General features: G+C 37.4%; 1 protein-coding gene across 2 annotated transcripts in view; it reads left to right on the top strand.

The window, feature by feature from the left end:
• FBXL13 (F-box and leucine rich repeat protein 13) overlaps positions 1-19,171 on the top strand; it is a 251,841-nt gene that overhangs the window by 167,632 nt on the left and 65,038 nt on the right. For both annotated transcript variants that reach the window (XM_059396979.1, XM_059396981.1), the window contains 4 exons: positions 4,929-5,027; positions 5,559-5,676; positions 5,775-5,937; positions 18,414-18,533. In XM_059396979.1, the coding sequence (XP_059252962.1) occupies positions 4,929-5,027; positions 5,559-5,676; positions 5,775-5,937; positions 18,414-18,533 (500 nt within the window). The remainder of the gene's footprint in view (positions 1-4,928; positions 5,028-5,558; positions 5,677-5,774; positions 5,938-18,413; positions 18,534-19,171) is intronic.

The raw sequence follows: 19,171 nt of genomic DNA, 5'->3' as shown, positions 1-19,171 counted from the left end.
GTTCAAAAAAAAAAAAGAGAGAGAGAGAGAATATAATTATATAATTATACCCATTTTACAGATGAGAAAACTAAGGGTCAGGGAGGTTGAGCTGCCTTTTGTTTCAAGGGAGAAAGAATCAGAGCCAGAGTCAAACCTACTTCTGTTGACTGCAAGTCCAGTGTTCTTCCCCACTCCAATCTCCAGATTTTAAGTGTTCATTCATCTCCCCTGGACTTTTCTCTGGGAATACTTGTGGAAAATTTAGAAGAATTCATGACAGGACAATACCAAATACCTCATTCTTGCCTTATGGGTCTTCCATTAGCTTTCCATCACTCCTTACCTACTAAACTTTTCCTACTCAGCCCAAGGGTGATCTTGCCTCTTTGTCCAAGCCCCGTGTTCCCACTGCTTTGCTTTCGCCTGTGCTTAACCTTCGACTTGGAATTGTTTGCAGTTTTGTCTGTAGCCAAACTTTTCCAGATTTTATTTGTCTTACTCCTAATTTTAATTCATTCAGGCCCAAATAGTTGTCCAACACAGTAAGAAATTTTAAGAAAAAGAGTATAAGGTCATCTCTTTGGGGGACTTAAGACATGCAGATTATAGGAAAGAGTTATGGCTAAAATAGAGAGCTTTAGACTTGTAAGGGAAAGAAACGGAAAGTAGCTGGAGTCATTGGAACTTGAGAAATAGTTAAGGTTTGTGTAGATGGAAAGAGAAGTACAAGGTCAGACAAAGAGCAGAGAGTCCACGGAGTACTGGAGAAGTCAGATGTCTTTCTGGCTAGGTTTAAAGACTGATGACAGCTGGGACGGGACAGTTGAAATGGAGGTTACTGTTGAAGAATGTTAATCCGAAGGAACCCTGGGTTAAGAGTTTCAATGTCTGTGTTCTTGCTCTCTCACTTTGTAATCTGGGGGATATCAATCAAGGGGCCTGACTGTTTCCTCATCGCCTGGAGGCTACCTCAATGTCCGGGAGAAGTCCAAGCCCCTTCAAATAGCCTGCCTCTTCTCCTGCTGTTCCCACCTCCAGCCATGTTGTAGTATGTCATCACGTGTGAGCAAGTCATTTAGGAGCTGAGACATCCGTAACATTGGATGATCCCATTCACTCTGTGAGAACTCTAACAGTGCTGAAAATGATTTCTCACAAAGCTACACAAGTTAAATAATACTCATACACCTGCACTCAAAAATGGAACATTTCCCCTACTAATTTAGTTATTTAACTTTGAAAAACAGAAATTCCTTTGTTAAGTATTTGGGATTGGAACTCTAAAGGCTTGAGGGTTTCTGTTTTAACTTCACAATGTGAGGCAACAATAAGATCTTAAAGCTTTCTTTTCAGTTATGCCTGATTCAGGTACTTAGCGGTGCCAGATAGGGTGGATAATCTCAAAGATGCTGATATGGATAAAAAAAATGCATCCAGGCAATTTCAAATGATTGGCCAAAACCAAGCAGGCAAGAACAAACGCATCAACTATGACTCTCAAATGTCCAAAATCCTCAAGGGAGCTGTGATGGTTGATTTTATGTGCCAACTTGAATGGCCCATGGGGTGCCCAGCTATTTGATTAAACATTATTCCAGGTTTGTCTGTGAGGGTGTTTCTGGATGAAGTTAACTTTTAAATTGGTGAACTGAGTAAAGTAGACTACCCTCCCCAGTGTGGGTGGGCCTCATCTAGTCTGTTGAGGCCTAAGTAGAACAAAGGGCTGAGAAAATTGAGAATCCTTATATATAAGTCTCGGTGCACAGCTTTATTTCTTTAGGATAATTTTTGTCTAATTCCTGGGCTAAAATAGATACCCTGTTCAGACATTAGAAACATATTTCCCAAAAACTCTTTTTAGAAAAAACTGTTCTGGTATTTCAGTCTGTTTCGGCTGCTGTAGAAAAATGCCAGAGACTGGATGGATTATAAAAAACATATATTTATTTCTCCTAGTTCTGGTGGCTGGGAAGTCCAAGATCGTGGCACTGACAGATTCAGTGTCTATTGAGAGTCTGCTTCCTGGTTTGCCTCCTTGGTGTCACCTGCTGGAAGGGGAGAGCGAACTCTCTGGGGACTCTTTTATGAGGGTACTATGCTCACTCACGAAGGCAGAGTCCAAAATTACCTCTGAAAGGACCTACATCCTAATAACATCACCCTGAGGGTTTAGGATTTCCATATATGAATTTTGCAGGGACACAGACATTCAGACCTCAGCACCAAATTTATTTCTCCCTGACTGAGGGCTTGGCTTCCGCAGCCACTCTAGATTGCATACTCAGCCCTGCTCCCAAGGTCTTCTCCTGGCCTTTGACTTGGTGCTCACTTTGTCAGTGTCTGCTGGGCAGCTGAAAACCTATTTAGACACATGGTTCTCATAATTCATTCATACATTCTTCCATTGACTTATGTAATAATATTATCTGTTCATTGACACTATAGGTACCCTGCTGGGGGCTGGGGTACAGGGGATTTAGTTCAACCACTAATTGTAACATTAATTTAACTATAGTTATGATACTTACATGGTGCTATAAGTGTATAATAAGAACCTGGCCTTATCTAAGGCTCAGGGACACTTTCTGACCAGGTAGCATTTGAGCTGAGCTCTGATTGTTCTGAGGATCGGGCACTCAGTTCCCTAATTTTTGGCTAGTCCTTTTTATATAGGTGGAGGCTGTAATGACAGAAACTTGGAAGGCACCTTCAGTGACAGACGGGACACAGGAAGCCTCCAAAGGTCTCCTAAGAGGTCCATTATAACTGCTATTGCTTGTCCTCCCTGTCACGCTGTTGTGAAGCTGACGTTGCGGGGGTGTTGCCTCTGCTGTCTGTTCCTGGGTGGACTCTCTGTTTTCCATTACTGAGTCTAAATACCATCTGATTTCCCATTCATTCCTATTTGTTATAGAAAATGAAACCTAACTAAATTATTTTAAGATAATTCATCATAGGCAAATGCATTTGATCCTTTGATCAGTCAGTATTTTGAACATTCTCCACAACTGCTGCTTCTGTTAATGTGGATAATGATAGTTGAAAGAAAAATCAATCCTACAGAACTTCAATCATCAAACAGTGTGTATTGGTATAAGACAGACCTATAAACCAATGAAATAGAATTGAGAGACCAGAAATAAACCTATATTTTTATGGACAATTGATTTTCAAGAAGGGTGCTAGGACCACTCAATGGGGGAAGGAACACTCTCTTAAACAATTTGGTACTAGGGCAACTGGATATCTGCATGCCAAAAAAATGAAGTTGGATTCCAACCTCATACTGTATACAAAAATTAACTCAAAATGCTTCAATGACCTAAATGTAAGAGCTAAAATAATAAAACAGATGAAAATACTGAATGTAAATCTTCATGACTTTAGATTTGGCAATGGATTCTCAGATATGACACCAAAACCATAAGCAACAAAAGAAAAAAAAAAACCCAGATAAATTAGGCTTCATCAAAATAAAAACCTGTGCATCAAAGAACATTATTTAAAAAGTGAAAAGACAGTCTAAAGAATGGGAGAAAATATTTGCAAATCATATACCTAAGGGTCTAGTATCCAGAATGTATAAAGAACTCTTACAAATTAAGAACTGAAAGACAAATAACCTAATTAAAAATAGGCAAAGGGCTCGGATAGACATTTCCCCAAAGATACACAAGTGACTGATAAATGCATAAAAAGATGCTCAATATCATTAGTCATTAAGGAGATGCAAATCAAGACCACAATAAGGTACCACTTCAAACCCGTGAAGAAATATTTTTAAAGGAAAATATGGGAAAATGAAAAATAGTGCTGGCAAAGATCTAGAGAAGTGGAAATACTCATAGATTGCCGGTGGGAAGTAAAATGGTACAAGCACTGTAAAAACACATTTTGGTGGTTTCCTAAAAAGTTAAACATAGAATTACTAGATGGTCCAGCAATTCCACTCCTAGATATCTAGATATACTCAAATAAACAGATGTATTTTCATGTTCATAGTAGTGCTATTCAAATATCCAAAAAATGTTAACAACCTAAATATTCAGCAATAGAGGAATGGCTGAATAAAATGTGATCTATTCATTCAACAGAATATTATTCAGCCACAGGAGTGCCTAGGTGGCTCAGTTGGTTAAGCGCCTGCCTTTGGCTCAGGTCAAGATCTTGGGGTCCTGGGATCGAGCCCAGTGTCAGACTTCCTGCTCAGAGAAGAATGTGCCTCTCCCTCTCCCTCTGCTTTCATTCCCTCCCCTCTGCTTTCATTCCCTCCCCTCTGCTCATACTCATACTCTGCTCATACTCATACTGTCTAGTCTCTCTCAAATGAATAAATTAAAAAATCTTTTTAAAAAAGAATATTATTCAGCCATAAAAATGAACAAGGTACCGACTGATACATGATGCAACACCATGGATGAACCTCAAAAACATTATGCCGAGTGGAAGAAAGGAGACACGAAAGGCCATATATTGTGTAATTCCACGCACATGAAATGTTTAGAATAGGTAAATCCACAGACAGTGATTGATGGGGGCTGTGAGAAGGGGAGTGTAAGGAGCAATGGCTTCATAGATTCAGTTTCCTTTTAGAGTGATAAAAATGTTTTGGGACTAGATGGAGGTTGTAGTTGCATAAGATTATGAATGGCTAATGGCCCATTCAAGTGATTTGGTGTTATGTGAATTTCGCCTCAATAAAAAAATAAACAATAAGTTAACTAGACTTGTTATGATCATTCCACAATATATACATACAAGAAATTCTGTAGTAAAGAAATCAAGACCAGATTCTTTCCCTCTTAGGTCTGCCTGTTTTATGGTTCCAATTTTTAAAATACAGTAGCAAAATCATGACATACCTTTGGTTATTACTTCTTTAGTGTTTTATTAGATGTCAAGCTAATAAGTTCTTCCATCATTTTCATCTACTCTGTACAATTCAGATTTCAGTCCAGGGCTTCAGGAACATTGCAAACAGCTGCACTGGAATTATGCATCTGACCATCAACGACATGCCGACGCTAACGGACAACTGTGTAAAAGTAGGTAGTTGCAGAGTACATTTTCTTCTCAGCCCTAATAGATGGGCACATTGTCTAGTGGCTTGAGTTGCTGAAAAATATGAATGGGATTTTCATTAGTTTTTATAGTAAGAAAATCATTAAAACATTTACACACACACACATACATTTAAACATTTGAATCTTTACATACCCTAAAAAACTGTTTCCCAATTAGGGATATTTTTGTTTCAGAGATCATGCAGCCTAAGCATAAACTTTAACTTTAGTTCTATGCATCAAACTTCTAAATGCAGTGATTTTTTTAGCATTCCATTTTCTCATGTTTTCCCCCACCTTTGTACCATGATATAATTCTGCTTCCTCTCCATTACTCAAATATAAGTGTACTCAAATATATTGAATAAAGATACCATTGTCTTTGAAATTAGGAAAATCTCAGAGTTAATATGTCTCCTTCTGAAAATATTGGGAAAAACAAATAATCTCATTACTTTGCTAAACTTGTTCTATGCACTGTGGTAAATTTAATCATCTTTTTTTCTTCTAAAGGCTTTAGTTGAAAAGTGCCCTCGTATTACATCAATAGTTTTCATTGGTGCTCCTCATATCTCCGACTGTGCTTTTAAAGCTCTTTCTACTTGTAAGCTCAGAAAAATCCGATTTGAAGGTCTGTGATATTAAAAATGGGGTTCAGCATTAATGTTTACTTTTACCCTGGGGCATTACAAATACAATATTTGTCTTCTGTTTTTTTTTTTTAAACAGGAAATAAAAGGATTACTGATGCATGCTTCAAATTTATAGATAAGAATTATCCAAATATCAATCATATTTACATGGCAGACTGCAAGAGAATAACAAATGGGAGCCTTAAGTCACTTTCACCTTTGAAGCAACTGACTGTGTTGAATTTGGCAAATTGTATAAGGTAAATAAATAGTCATTCAGTTATATATTCAAGAGATATTGATTATCTAAAATGTGTGAGACCCTCTCCTCAAGGTGCTCACTGGTTAGTACACGTGAAAGTCAGGAGTCCACGTTCAGGGAAGTGCAGAGTTCTGCGGTAACACAAAGAAGGGGCACCCAGGTAGAAACATGGACTCTTATAAGAGTAAATGAATTCACAGGAACACTATGGGCTACTCTTTCTAATGAGGGTTCTCATGGCTAATTCTGTTAACAGGCCTTTTCCCAAATGGGCATTGTTAGTTGCTCAGGAGAAACCAATCTTACTGAAGGGTTCCCTCTGGGTACGTTTGGTTTGATTTGTCCTCTGCGTAGAGTCCCTAACAGATGGACAGATGACAAGTTCTTAATGAAACCCTTTCTTCAGCTGGGCATTGGGCTTCTATCCTGGTATTCTCAAATGGGCAAGGATCAAATTCTTTTTTTTTTTTTTTTTAAGATGTTATTTATTTATTCAAGAGAGAGAGGGAACGCATGAGCAGAAGGGAGGCAGAGGGAAAGGGAGAAGTAGACTCTCTGCTGAGCAGGGAGGCCAATGTGGGGCATGATCCCAAGAAGCAGAGATCATGACCTGAGCCAAATGCAGACGATTAACCAACTGAGCCACCTAGGTACCCCAGGAAAGCATTTTCTATTTAGGCCTCTAGGACTCCTTAGAATAAGAATAATTAAAAATTGTTACATGTATGAAGATATGAGTCACCATGAGAAAGAGTCACCAGAAACAGGAAAATAAATTTGACCTCCAAATAATTCAGATATTGGAGTTGTCAGACATAAGATATTAAGCAAATATGTACGAAATGTTTGAAGAAATTAATGAAATCAGAAATATGAGCAGGAACAAAATATGAGAAAATAACTAGATTTATTTAGAAAAAAACTTTTGGGAATAAAAAAATATAATACAGTTATTGAAATAAAGAAACCCAGTGGATTGCCAATCAGCAGATTAGAACTCACGGAGGAGAGAACTACAGAGATGGAAGATAATCTCTTTCATGATAGCAGAGTAAACAAAGCAAAACAAAACAAACAAACAAAAAAACCCAAAATATGAAAGAGCATATCATAGGGTAAAAAGACAGAGAAGTCTTAGTATCAGAGTTTCAGATTAGATTTTAAAAATCTGTAAAAGACAAGCCTCAAGCAATACCTTTGAGAGTCAGAAAATATATTTTTTCTTCAACCACAAAATAATCCCTTTTAAAATGGGCTGTGTATGAAGCTTGTTGTTGTTGTTGTTGTTTGTTTTTGTTTTTTTGGCTTTTTTGTGCATGAAGTTTGAAAGCAAGTTTCAACAACTTTCAAATGATTGGTATCAACAACTATATTCTCTCACTACAATGTTACTAAATTAGGAATCAGTAATGAAAAGGTAAATTAAAAACATATATATGATTAAAAGTAAAAATTCTAGGGTATCAGAATCACTTGAGGAGCTGAATAAAACTACATATGCCCAAACCTTACTATAGAGCTCCTAAATCTGAATATTTATTTATTTATTTATTTATTTTTTTTTAAAGATTTTATTTATTTATTTGTAAGAGAGAGAGAGTGAGAGCGAGCACAGGCAGACAGAGTGGAAGGCAGAGTCAGAGGGAGAAGCAGGCTCCCTGCGGAGCAAGGAGCCCGATGTGGGACTCGATCCCAGGACGCTGGGATCATGACCTGAGCCGAAGGCAGCTGCTTAACCAACTGAGCCACCCAGGCGTCCCAAATCTGAATATTTAGAAATGGAACCCCAGCTTCTGTATTTTTTTTTTTTTAAACATAGATGCTTTTGATGCACAGACAGAGCTGGGATTAACTACATTAACCAATTAACTGGGACCATTACCTGAATAATCCTTTCTGTTGACTTTTGATGCTCCCTGGATTACAATATAAAATTACATATATGAGTCTATATGAATACACACACACACACACACACATGGATGTGTATATATTGGTCTGTTTTCAGACTACCTTTTGTGTTTCGTTCAGTTATCTGTCTTCTGTCTAATCTTATACAGGGGTGACTGGGTGGCTCAGTCCGTTAAGCGTCTGCCTTCAGCTCAGGTCATGATTTCAGCATCTTGGGATCAAGTCCCACATCAGATTCCCTGCTCAGCAGGGGGCCTGCTTCTTCAACTCTCTCCCTCTGCCTGCTACTCCCTCTACTTGTGCTTTCTCTCTGTCAAATAAATAAAAATCTTAAAAAAAAAAAAATCATACAGTATTTTATCTGTAAAATGGGGAAAATAAGAGTATCTACTCAGAACTGTTGTGAGGATCAAATATGTTAATTCATGTAATATGCTTAGAATAGTGTCTGGCACATAATAAGCACTCAATAAATTTATTTATTTATAAATTAATTAATAATAAGCACTCAATAAATAAATATTATTATTGCTTTGTAATGTTTTAATATCTAATGGAATTAGACTTTCCTTAGTAAGTTAGATATTTTTTGCCACTTTAATCTTCCATATGAACTTTAGAAACTTTTTTTTTTAAAATAATCTCTACCCATAAATCTTTCACCTTTAAATAATCTATTCCTCCTGTGGGGTTTGAATTCATGACCGTGAGATCAAGAGTCACATGCACTGGGGCACCTGGGTGGCTGGCTCAGTGGGTTAAAGCCTCTGCCTTCAGCTCAGGTCTTGATCCCAGGGTCCTGGGATTGAGCCCCACATTAGGCTCTCCACTCAGCGGGGAGCCTGCTTCCTCCTCTCTCAGCCTGCCTCTCTGCCTACTTGTGATCTCTGTCTGTCAAATAAATAAATAAAATTAAAAAAAAAAAAAGAGTCACAAGCAGTAACCACTGAGTCAGCCAGGTGCCTCTCCAAACGAACTTTAACAATTTGGTCACATTTCAGAAAAAATCCTATTGAGACTTAATTGAAATTGTATTAAATATATAAATTAATTTGTTTTATAATTATATATATTATATGTATAATATATAATTAACAGTTTTATAATAGTTATTTGATTTTGTCTTTACCTAAGAATCATTTATTGAAGATATATTCAAATTCCCAAATTACATACAACTAATGAATTGTTGAACACCATGTCAAAAATTATTGATGTATTATATTGCTGGCTAACTGAATATAATAAATAAATAAATATAAATAAATAAATAAATAAATAAAATGCTAAAAAAGAATTCCCAAGTCGTTTATGGCTAATTATCACTTTGTAAATAATTTTTATGACATCATGGTACAAAAAGATCGCTTGTACAATTTCTATCTTTTGGAATTGAGAGTTTTTTATTTAGGGGTAAAGTGGATGGGGAAGATGATGGTTATATTGTTTAGTGTGTTGGATACCTTTAAATATTGTATGGAACTTAGACTGAATTAGTTATATTATTCTAATTTTTATGCCTCTTTTTTGTTTGTTAAAAGCTCAGTATAACAAAAAACTGTATCTTGATTATGTTCTTTTTGAATTTCTATTTTCATTTTATTTGATATTTATGCTATCTTACATGTTGCATAAAAAGTCATAGCTAAAGTTAACAAAACAGACTGAACTTGGTTTTCTCCTCTGTAACAGAAAATATATTTACAATTGATATTTATATTATTACTGTTTATATTATTATGTTTATTATATATATTATTCTTATATTATTATATGTTTGATATTTCTGTTGTGGCTGAGAAATCCAGAGATCAGCCTGATTTTTTTTTTTTTTTTTTTTTTTTTTTTTTTTTTTTTTTTTAGTAACACACACATTTTAAAAAATTTTTTATTTTTTAAATTTCTTTTCAGTGTACCAGAATTCATTGTTTATGCACCACACCGAGTGCTCCATACAAAACGTGCCCTCCATAATACCCACCCCAGGCTCACCCAACTTCCCTTGCCCCTTCAAAACTCTCAGATTGTTTTTCAGAATCCACAGTCTCTCATGGTTCACCTCCCCCTCCAATTTCCCTCAACTCCCTTCGCCTCTCCATCTCCCCATATCCTCTGTGCTATTTCTTATGGTCCACAAATAAGTGAATCCATATGATAATTGACTCTCTCTGCTTGATTTATTTCACTCAGCATAATCTCTTCCAGTCCCATCCATGTTGCTACAAAAGTTGGGTATTCATCCTTTCTGATTCAAAATTCATCCTTTCGGATGGAGGCATAATACTCCATAGTGTATATGGACCACATCTTCCTTATCCATTTGTCCGTTGAAGGGCATCTTGGTTCCTTCCACAGTTTGGTGACCATGGCCATTGCTGCTATGAACATTGGGGTACAGATGGCCCTTCTTTTCACTTCATCTGTATCTTTGGGGTAAATACCCAGCTGTGCAATTGCAGGGTCATAGGGAAGCTCTATTTTTAATTTCTTAAGGAATCTCCACACTGTTTTCCAAAGTGGCTGCACCAACTTGCATTCCCACCAACAGTGTAAGAGGGTTCCCCTTTCTCCACATCCTCTCCAACACACGTTGTTTTCTGTCTTGTTAATTTTGGCCATTCTAACTGGTTTAAGGTGGGATCTCAATGCAGTTTTGATTTGAATCTCCTTGATGGCTAGTGATGATGAACATTTTTTCATGTGTCTGATAGCCATTTGTATGTCTTCAATGGAGAAGTGTCTGTTCATGTCTTCTGCCCATTTTTTGACATGATTATCTGTTTTGTGTGTGTTGAGTTTGAGAAGCTCTTTATAGATCCTGGATATCAACCTTTTGTCTGTACTGTCATTTGCAAATATCTTCTCCCATTCCGTGGGTTTCCTCTTTGATTTGTTGACTGTTTCCTTTGCTGTGCAGAAGCTTTTGATCTTGATAAAGTCTCAAAAATTCATTTTCATTTTTGTTTCCTTTGCCTTTGGAGATGTATCTTGAAAGAAGTTGCTGTGGCTGATATTGAAGAGGTTACTGCCTATGTTCTCCTCTATTATTCTGATGTATTCCTGCCTCATGTTGAGGTCTTTTATCCATTTCAAGTTTATCTTTGTGTATGGTGTAAGAGAATTTCATTCTTCTACATATAGCTGTCCAATTTTCCCAGCACCATTTATTGAAGAGACTTGTCTTTTTTCCATTGTATATTTTTTCCTGCTTTGTTGAAGATTATTTGACCATAGAGTTGAGGGTCCATATCTGGGCTCTCTATTCTGTTCCACTCATCTATGTGTCTGTTTTTATGCCAGTACCATGCTGTCTTAGTGATCACAGCCTTGTAGTAAAGCTTGAAATTAGGCAACGTGATGCTGCCAGTTTTGTTTTTCTTTTTCAACATTTCCTTAGCAATTCAGGGTCTCTTCTGATTCCATACAAATTTTAGGATTGTTAGCTCCAGCTCTTTGAAAAATACCGGTGGAATTTTGATCGGAATGGCATTAAAAGTATAGATTGCTCTAGGCAGTATAGACATTTTAACAATGTTTATTCTTCTGATCCATGAGCATGGAAAAGATTGAGATTATTCTCTGCATATTCTCAGACCACAATGCTTTGAAACTGGAGCTCAACCACAAGGAAAAGTTTGGAAGGAATTCAAACACCTGGAAGCTAAAGACCACCTTGCTTAAGAATGCTTGGATCAGGGGCACCTGGGTGGCTCAGTGGGTTAAAGCCTCTGCCTTCGGCTCAGGTCATGATCTCAGGGTTCTGGGATCGAGCCCTACATAGGGCTCTCACAGAGAGCCTGCTTCTTCCCTTCTCTCTCTGCCTACTTGTGATCTCTGTCTGTCAAATAAATAAATAAAATCTTTTAAAAAAAAAAAAAGAATGCTTGGATCAACCAGGGAATCAAAGAAAGAACTTAAACATTTCATGGAAACCAATTAGAATGAAGACACTTTGGTTCACAACCTCTGGGATACAGCAAAGGCCATCCTAAGGGGGAAATACATAGCTATCCAAGGCTCCTTCAAAAAAATTGAGGGGCGCCTGGGTGGATCAGTGGGTTAAGCCACTGCCTTTGGCTCAGGTCATGATCTCAGGGTCCTGGGATTGAGTCCCGCATCGGGCTGTCTGCTCGGCAGGGAGCCTGCTTCCCTCTCTCTCTCTCTCTCTCTGCCTGCCTCTCCATCTACTTGTGAGTTCTCTCTGTCAAATAAATAAATAAAATCTTTAAAAAAAAATTGAAAAATCCAGAATACACCAGCTGTCTCTACACCTTTAAAAACTGGAGCATCAACAACAAATTAAGCCAGCCCTACACACAATAAGGGAAATAATCAAGATTAGACCACAGATCAATTAGGTAGGAACTAGAGATACAGTAAAACACATCAATGAAACTAGAAGCTGGTTTTTTGAAAGAATCAATAAGAATGATAAACCATTGGCCAAACTAATCCAAAAGAAAAGAGAGAAGGCCCAAATTAATAAAATTATGAATGAAAAGGGAGAGATCACAACTAACAGCAAGGAAATAGAAACAATCATCAGAAATTATTACCAATAGTTATATGCCAATAAGTTAAGCAACCTAGATAAAATGGATGCATTCCTGGAAAACTATAAACTTCCAAATTGAACCAGGAAGAAATTGACAACCTGAATAGACCAATATCTAATAACAAGACTGAAGCAGTGATTAAAAACCTCCTAAAAAACAAGAGCCAGGACCTGATGGATTCCCTGGGGAATTCTACCAAACTTTCAAAGAAGAAATAATACCTATTCTCCTGAAGCTGTTTCAAAAAATTGAAGCAGAAGGAAAACTTCCAGACTCTTTTTATGAAGCCAGCATTACCCTGATCCCCAAACCAGGCAAAGACCCCACCAAAAAGGAGAATTTCAGATCAAAATCCCTGATGAATATGGATGCTAAGATTCTCAACAAGATCCAAGCAAATAGATCCAACAGCACATTAAAAAGATTATCCACCATGACCAGGTGGGATTCATCCCTGGGTTGCAAGGATGGTTCAACATTCGCAAATCAATCAATGCGATAGAACAAATCAATAGGAGAAGAGAGAAGAACCACATGGTCCTCTCAATTGATGCAGAAAAAGCATTTGATGAAATCCAGTATCCGTTCCTGATTAAAACGCTTCAAAGTATAGGGATAGAGGAAACATTCCCTCAACTTCATAAAATCTATCTATGAAAGACCCACAGCAAATATCATCCTCAATGGGAAAAAGCTCATAGCCTTTCCATTGAGATCAGGAACACAAGGATGCCCACTCTCACCATTTTTGTTCAGCATAGTATTAGAAGTCCTAGCAACAGCAATCAGACAACAAAGAGAAATAAAAGGTATCCAAATTGGCAATGAAGAAGTCAAACTCTCTCTCTCTTTGCAGATGACATGATACTTTATATGGAAAACCCAAAAGACTCTAACCCCAAACTACTAGAACTCATACAGCAATTCAGTAATGTGGCAGGATACAAAGTCAATGTACAGAAATCAGTGGCTTTCTTACACACTAACAATGAAAACACAGAAAGGGAAATTAGAGAATCGATTCCATTAACTATAGCACCAAGAACCATAAGATACCTGGGAATAAACCTAACCAAAGAGGTAAAGGATCTGTACTCGAGGAACTACAGAACCCTCATGAAAAAAATCGAAGAAGACACAAAAAGATGGAAGACCATTGCATGCTCATGGATCGGAAGAATAAACACACACATATTTTTTAAATCACTACATAATTACTCCATTTCACTGTCACAATTTCAAGGGGAAAAGAATATGATTTCAAGAACCTATACCCAATATGTCATCTTCATTGTGTGTGGTAACTTTAATCATCATAAAGTTACCTTGTAGTCCTTGTTTAATATTTTTACTAGCATAGTGGGTTTTTTTGGGGGGTGGGGGATTATTTATTTATTTATTTATTTGTGTGAGAGAGAGAAAGAGACAGAGAGAACACAAGCAAGAGGAGAGGCAGAGGGAGAGGGAGAAGCAGACTCCCCACTGAGCCAGGAGCCCAGTATGGGGTTGGATCCCAGGACCTGGAGATCATGACCTGAGCCAAAGCAGATGTTCAACCATCTGAGCCACCCAGGTGCCCCTAGCATAGAATTTTGACTCAATGTACTGATTATTTGCCATGGCTATATTATTTTTACTTACATTTGCCCAATACATCTTTGTAATTTTTTTGTTGTGTTGTCATTTTATTTTAAATATGTTTCTTGGAGACTACTTGTAATTTAGGTTTATTTATTAAACCAATTTGACAATCTCTTGTCTTTTAATAGGGGATTTATATTTATCATTATTTCAACTTATTTATATTTATCATTATTGTAAAACTGATATATTAGGTCTTATTTATTTATATTTATATTTATAAATTTTCAACTTATTTATATTTATAATTATTATAAAACTGATAATTAGGTCTTCTTTGGTTTCTTCTATGTTTCTACAATTTGTACTTTTACCTTTTTGTTTTTATTTATTCTCTTTTTTTAAAAAGTTTATTTATTTATTTATTCGACAGCGAGAGATCACAAGTAGGCAGAGAGGCAGGTTGGGTGGGGGGGGAAGCAGGCTCCCTCCTGAGCAGAGAGCCCAATGCAGGACTGGATCCCAGGAACCTGAGATCATGACCTGAGCCGAAGGCAGAGGCTTAACCCACTGAGCCACCCAGGCGCCCCTGATGTCATTTATTTTTAATTCTTCATCTTTCTGCATTTCAGGGGGAACTTGCAAATATGCCTTCTACTTATTAATTCAGTATTCTAAAAGGGTCAGTTTGGTTTTGATGACTTACTTATTAGATTATAGTTGGCACACGATGTTGCATTAGTTTCAGGTATACAACTTAGTGATTTGACACCTTTATAAATTATGCTGTGTTCACCATCTGTATGTAGCTACCATCTGTCCTATTATATCATTATTACAATCTCAATAGCCGTATTTCTTATGCTGTGCCTTTTATTCCCTTGACTGAGTCCTAACTGGAAGCCTGTATTTCCGCTCAGGCCTCAACCTCCCATCCCTCTACCCTCTGGCAACCATCAGTTTGTCTTCTGTATTTATAGGTCTGATTCAGCTTTTTGTTTGTTTATTCATTTGGTTTTCTTCTCTCTTTTTAATTTCACTTATGAGTGGAATCATATGGGGTTTTTTGGATTTCATTTATGAGTGGAATCATATGGTTTTCTCTTTCTCAAACGGACTTATTTCACTTAGGTCCATCCGTGTTGTCTCAAATGCACTCATCATTTTTACGGCTGCATAATATTCTATTGTATGTATTGTATAGTGTGTGTATTTAGATATGCATACTCCTGTTCTTTATCTATTCATCAACTGATGAACAGTTAGATTGCTTCCATAGCTTGGCTATTGTAACTAGCGCCGCAATAAACACGGGGTGGATATATATTTTTTGAGTTAGTGTTTTTCATTTTCTTCAGATAAATATTCAATAATGGAATTGCTGAATCCCAAGGTTGTCTTATTTTTAATTTTTTAGGAAACTCCATACTCTTTTCCATGGTGGCTGTGCCAATTTACATTCCCATCCATGGTGTTCAAATTTTCCCTTTTCTCCACATCCTCACAGATGCTTATTATTTCTTGTCTTTTAGATACCAGATACTCTGACAGGTGTGAGGTGATATTTCATTGTAGTTTTGATTTGCATTTCCCTGGTGATGAGCAACGTTGAGCATCTTTTCATGTGTCTGTTGGCCATCTATAGGTCTTCTTTAGAAAAATGTCTATTCAGATCCTCTGCTCATTTTTTAATTGGAATTTTTAAAAAAAGATTTTATTTATTTATTTGACAGAGATCACAAGTAGGCAGAGATGCAGGCAGAGAGAGAGAGGGAGGGAGGAGGAAGCAGGCTCCTCGCTGAGCAGAGAGCTTAATGCGGGGCTCAATCCCAGGATCCTGAGATCATGACCCAAGCCAAAGGCAGAGGCTTTAACCCACTGAGCCACCCAGGCGCCCCCTAATTGGATTTTTTGGGTGTTGACTTGTAGAATCTCTTTTTTAAATGATTGATTGGTTTTTTCTTTTTCTTTTTAAATGTACAATAGGATCTAAGACAAAACTCCATTCTAGCTGTAGGTAACAATAGATGCTATGACAGGGAATCCAGATGTTTAAACAGGAATGGAATTAAGGATCACCATTGACTCAGGCACAAGGAACCACTTAATTTTTGCCAGAATTCTTTTGTTTTTAAAGATTTTATTTATTTATTTCACAGAGAAAGAAGAGCAGAGGAGAGGGGGCAAGCAAGCTCCCTGCAGAGCAGAGAGCCTGACACAGGACTCCAACCAAGGACCCTGAGATCATAACTTGAGCCAAAGGCAGATGCTTAACTGACTGAGCCACCTAGGCACCCTTTGCCAGATTTCTTAATTCCGTCTATGGCCAGGGGGCCCTTCCCCATGGTCTTTGCTTTTAGCTCCTTGAATTTCTTGTGTTCCTCTTTCTATTTCTGCTTGAAACCTTCTCCTCCTCATCTGTCTCCTTGGACTACTTCAGGGGCCTTTTCCTGCCACATTTGCGACTGGACATGGCGCCTGCTACCTCTTCTCCAGACCCTGCCACCAGAAGCTGACTTTTATCAGTTCTTTTATATTTTAGATATTAACCGCTTATCAGATATAATTTGCAAGCACCTTCTGCCATTCAGTAAGTTGCCATTTTGTTAGATTGGCTTCTTTTGCTTTGCAAAAGCTTCCATTTTGATGTCATTCCCCAATAGTATATTTTTGCTTTGTATCCCTTGCCTTAGAAGACATATCTAGAAAAGCCTGTCTATCTAGGACAATAAAGCCGTGTTTGCCATCTGTCTCAGGTGGCCATCTTTTCAACTTAAAATGCATCTTTTTTTTTTTTTTTAAAGATTTTATGTATTTATTTGACAGAGATCACATGCAGGGAGAGAGGCAGGCAGGCAGAGAGAGAGAGAGAGAAGCAGGCTTCCTGCTTAGCAGAGAGCCTGATGTGGGGCTCCATCCCAAGACCCCGGGATCATGACCTGAGCCAAAGGCAGAGGCTTTAACCCACTGAGCCACCCAGGTGCTCCTCATCTTAGAATGTATCTTAGAATATTTTTGTTACAGCCAGGTTGCTCCTTATTAATTCCTACTGCTTCCTTACACTGTTTAATATGTTCTAATTTTTTTTAAGATTGTTTATTTATTTATTTGACAGACAGAGATCACAAGCAGGCAGAGAGGCAGGCAGAGAGAGAGGAGGAAGCAGGTTCCCTGCCGAGCAGAGAGCCTGATGCGGGTCTTGATCCCAGGACCCTGAGATCATGACCTGGGCCAAAGGCTTAAACCACTGAGCCACCCAGGTGCCCCTATGTTCTAATTTTTTAAAAATCATCTTCAGAGGTATGCTTTTTTAAGTCTTACAAATGCCATGCCATATTTGTTTTCCAGTTAGTAAAAATATCTCTCAATGACTACTCCAGCCCTGGTGTTTGCAAAGGTTGAGCAGTTGTGTTTGAAATGTCCTTCTCCCTTTCCCCCTTCCATTCCCCCACCCACCAGGTAACTGCTGCCACATGCCCCCATTACAGATGGACAGGGAGTTGATGGACACGGGAGGTATCCACTTAATGTGGCCCATTCAACTGAAACAGGCCCATTCACCTTCTGCTCGGTACTGCTCGGTTCATTGTAAATCTGACCAGAGAGTATAGGAGAGGTCAGCAATCAACATACATGGCTCCCAAGGCTCTTCCAATCAATACACCTATGCGCAGGATTGTTGTGTGTGAAAGCCACCTCTCTTAGGATGTAGTGTGCAATCTTCTGTTGTGCTTTATTTACTGAAATGCTTTTTAGAAGGAACTGGCAGTCTCCAAATGGAATTAGAGCTCCCAAGGGAACAGATGGGCCAAACAGACCTCCAGTCATTTATAAAGCATGGTTCAAGATGAGGTGGGTGGTGGAAATGACACTGACACACAGGTGTCTCTGATTAGGAATACAGAGTGTGAGAAGACTGAGGTCAAGGTCTTCTTCCAGGTTTTCTGTACTTCAGCAGAAAAGAAATCCATAGGTCACTTACTGGATTTTTCAGCCCAGCTAACTTGACCTTATATTTATTGAAAATTCCTGTAAGATTCTGACCATAGTTTGACTGTTAGTCTTGGTTCTCCCTTTTCTAAGTTTTAGTGTTACTTTTTTGCAAGAAACTGCTTCAGGGACTGCTTAACTTGATCACATTTTGACCCCAAAGAGACCTTAAGGACAACCTGTCTTATTAATCATTCTAATAATCATGCCATCTAATTAAATGAACAATGAATAGGAAGAACATTGCTATCATTTATACTTTTTCTATTATACTGAAAGTTATATGATCAAATTTGGTTTTAAAATGTTAACACAATACCCATATAAAGATATTACCATGCTATTTTAGAATGTATCGAATATAGTAACTATTACTTAAGTAGTACTCTATATATTTACATTAAAATCACATGTAAAGCTTTTCTCTTTCCTACAGAATTGGTGATATGGGACTAAAGCAATTTCTTGATGGTCCTGTGAGCATAAGGATAAGAGAGCTAAATTTAAGTAACTGTATCCACCTGAGTGATGTCTCTATTGTGAAACTATCAGAGCGGTATGATAAAACAATAAAATTTTATATCATATCATTAGAAATTGTGTATCTGCTAATAGGAGACATCAGAGATAGACCTTCAGAGACATTTGGGAAACACCAGGAGACCGAGAAACTGGTCTAATAATGAGTGAAATAAAATAAGACATTGGAGTCAGATTAAACTAGTCTTTTGATCATATCTATTTCTTATTAATCTCACATTAGAGAATGTTTGAGATGGAGTCATTAACAAAGTTATCACTATCTAGACATGAGTAACTTCTCTTCACTTTTCAAGGATATTATCTCTACATAAATCTTCACTCCAGCGTTTCCCAAGAGATGTTCTAGCTGGTGGGTTTATTCCTGATCCTCCTACTTGTCAGAGATCTTATGTACAAAAGTAGGGGTCAATTCCTGTAGCAAACATGTCAGGGATTGACCTTGTACTTTTAGTGGTCATTCATCATACTTACATGATAGCTTTTTGTATACATGTGATATTTTTTCTTATTGGAAATTGTTATCTGAAATGAAATCATATATATATATAATATTTGCTATAGGAATGATACATATATAATATATATAGTAATTATATAATATATAATAATCTACCTCCCTTTCATCATACTTTGTAATGCCAAATTATTTTC

This window comes from Mustela nigripes, chromosome 4, assembly GCF_022355385.1.
Source record: "Mustela nigripes isolate SB6536 chromosome 4, MUSNIG.SB6536, whole genome shotgun sequence".
Lineage (NCBI taxonomy): Eukaryota > Metazoa > Chordata > Mammalia > Carnivora > Mustelidae > Mustela > Mustela nigripes.
The sequence above is the reverse complement of the archived record's forward strand: the minus strand, read 5'-3'. Positions and strand labels throughout refer to the sequence as shown.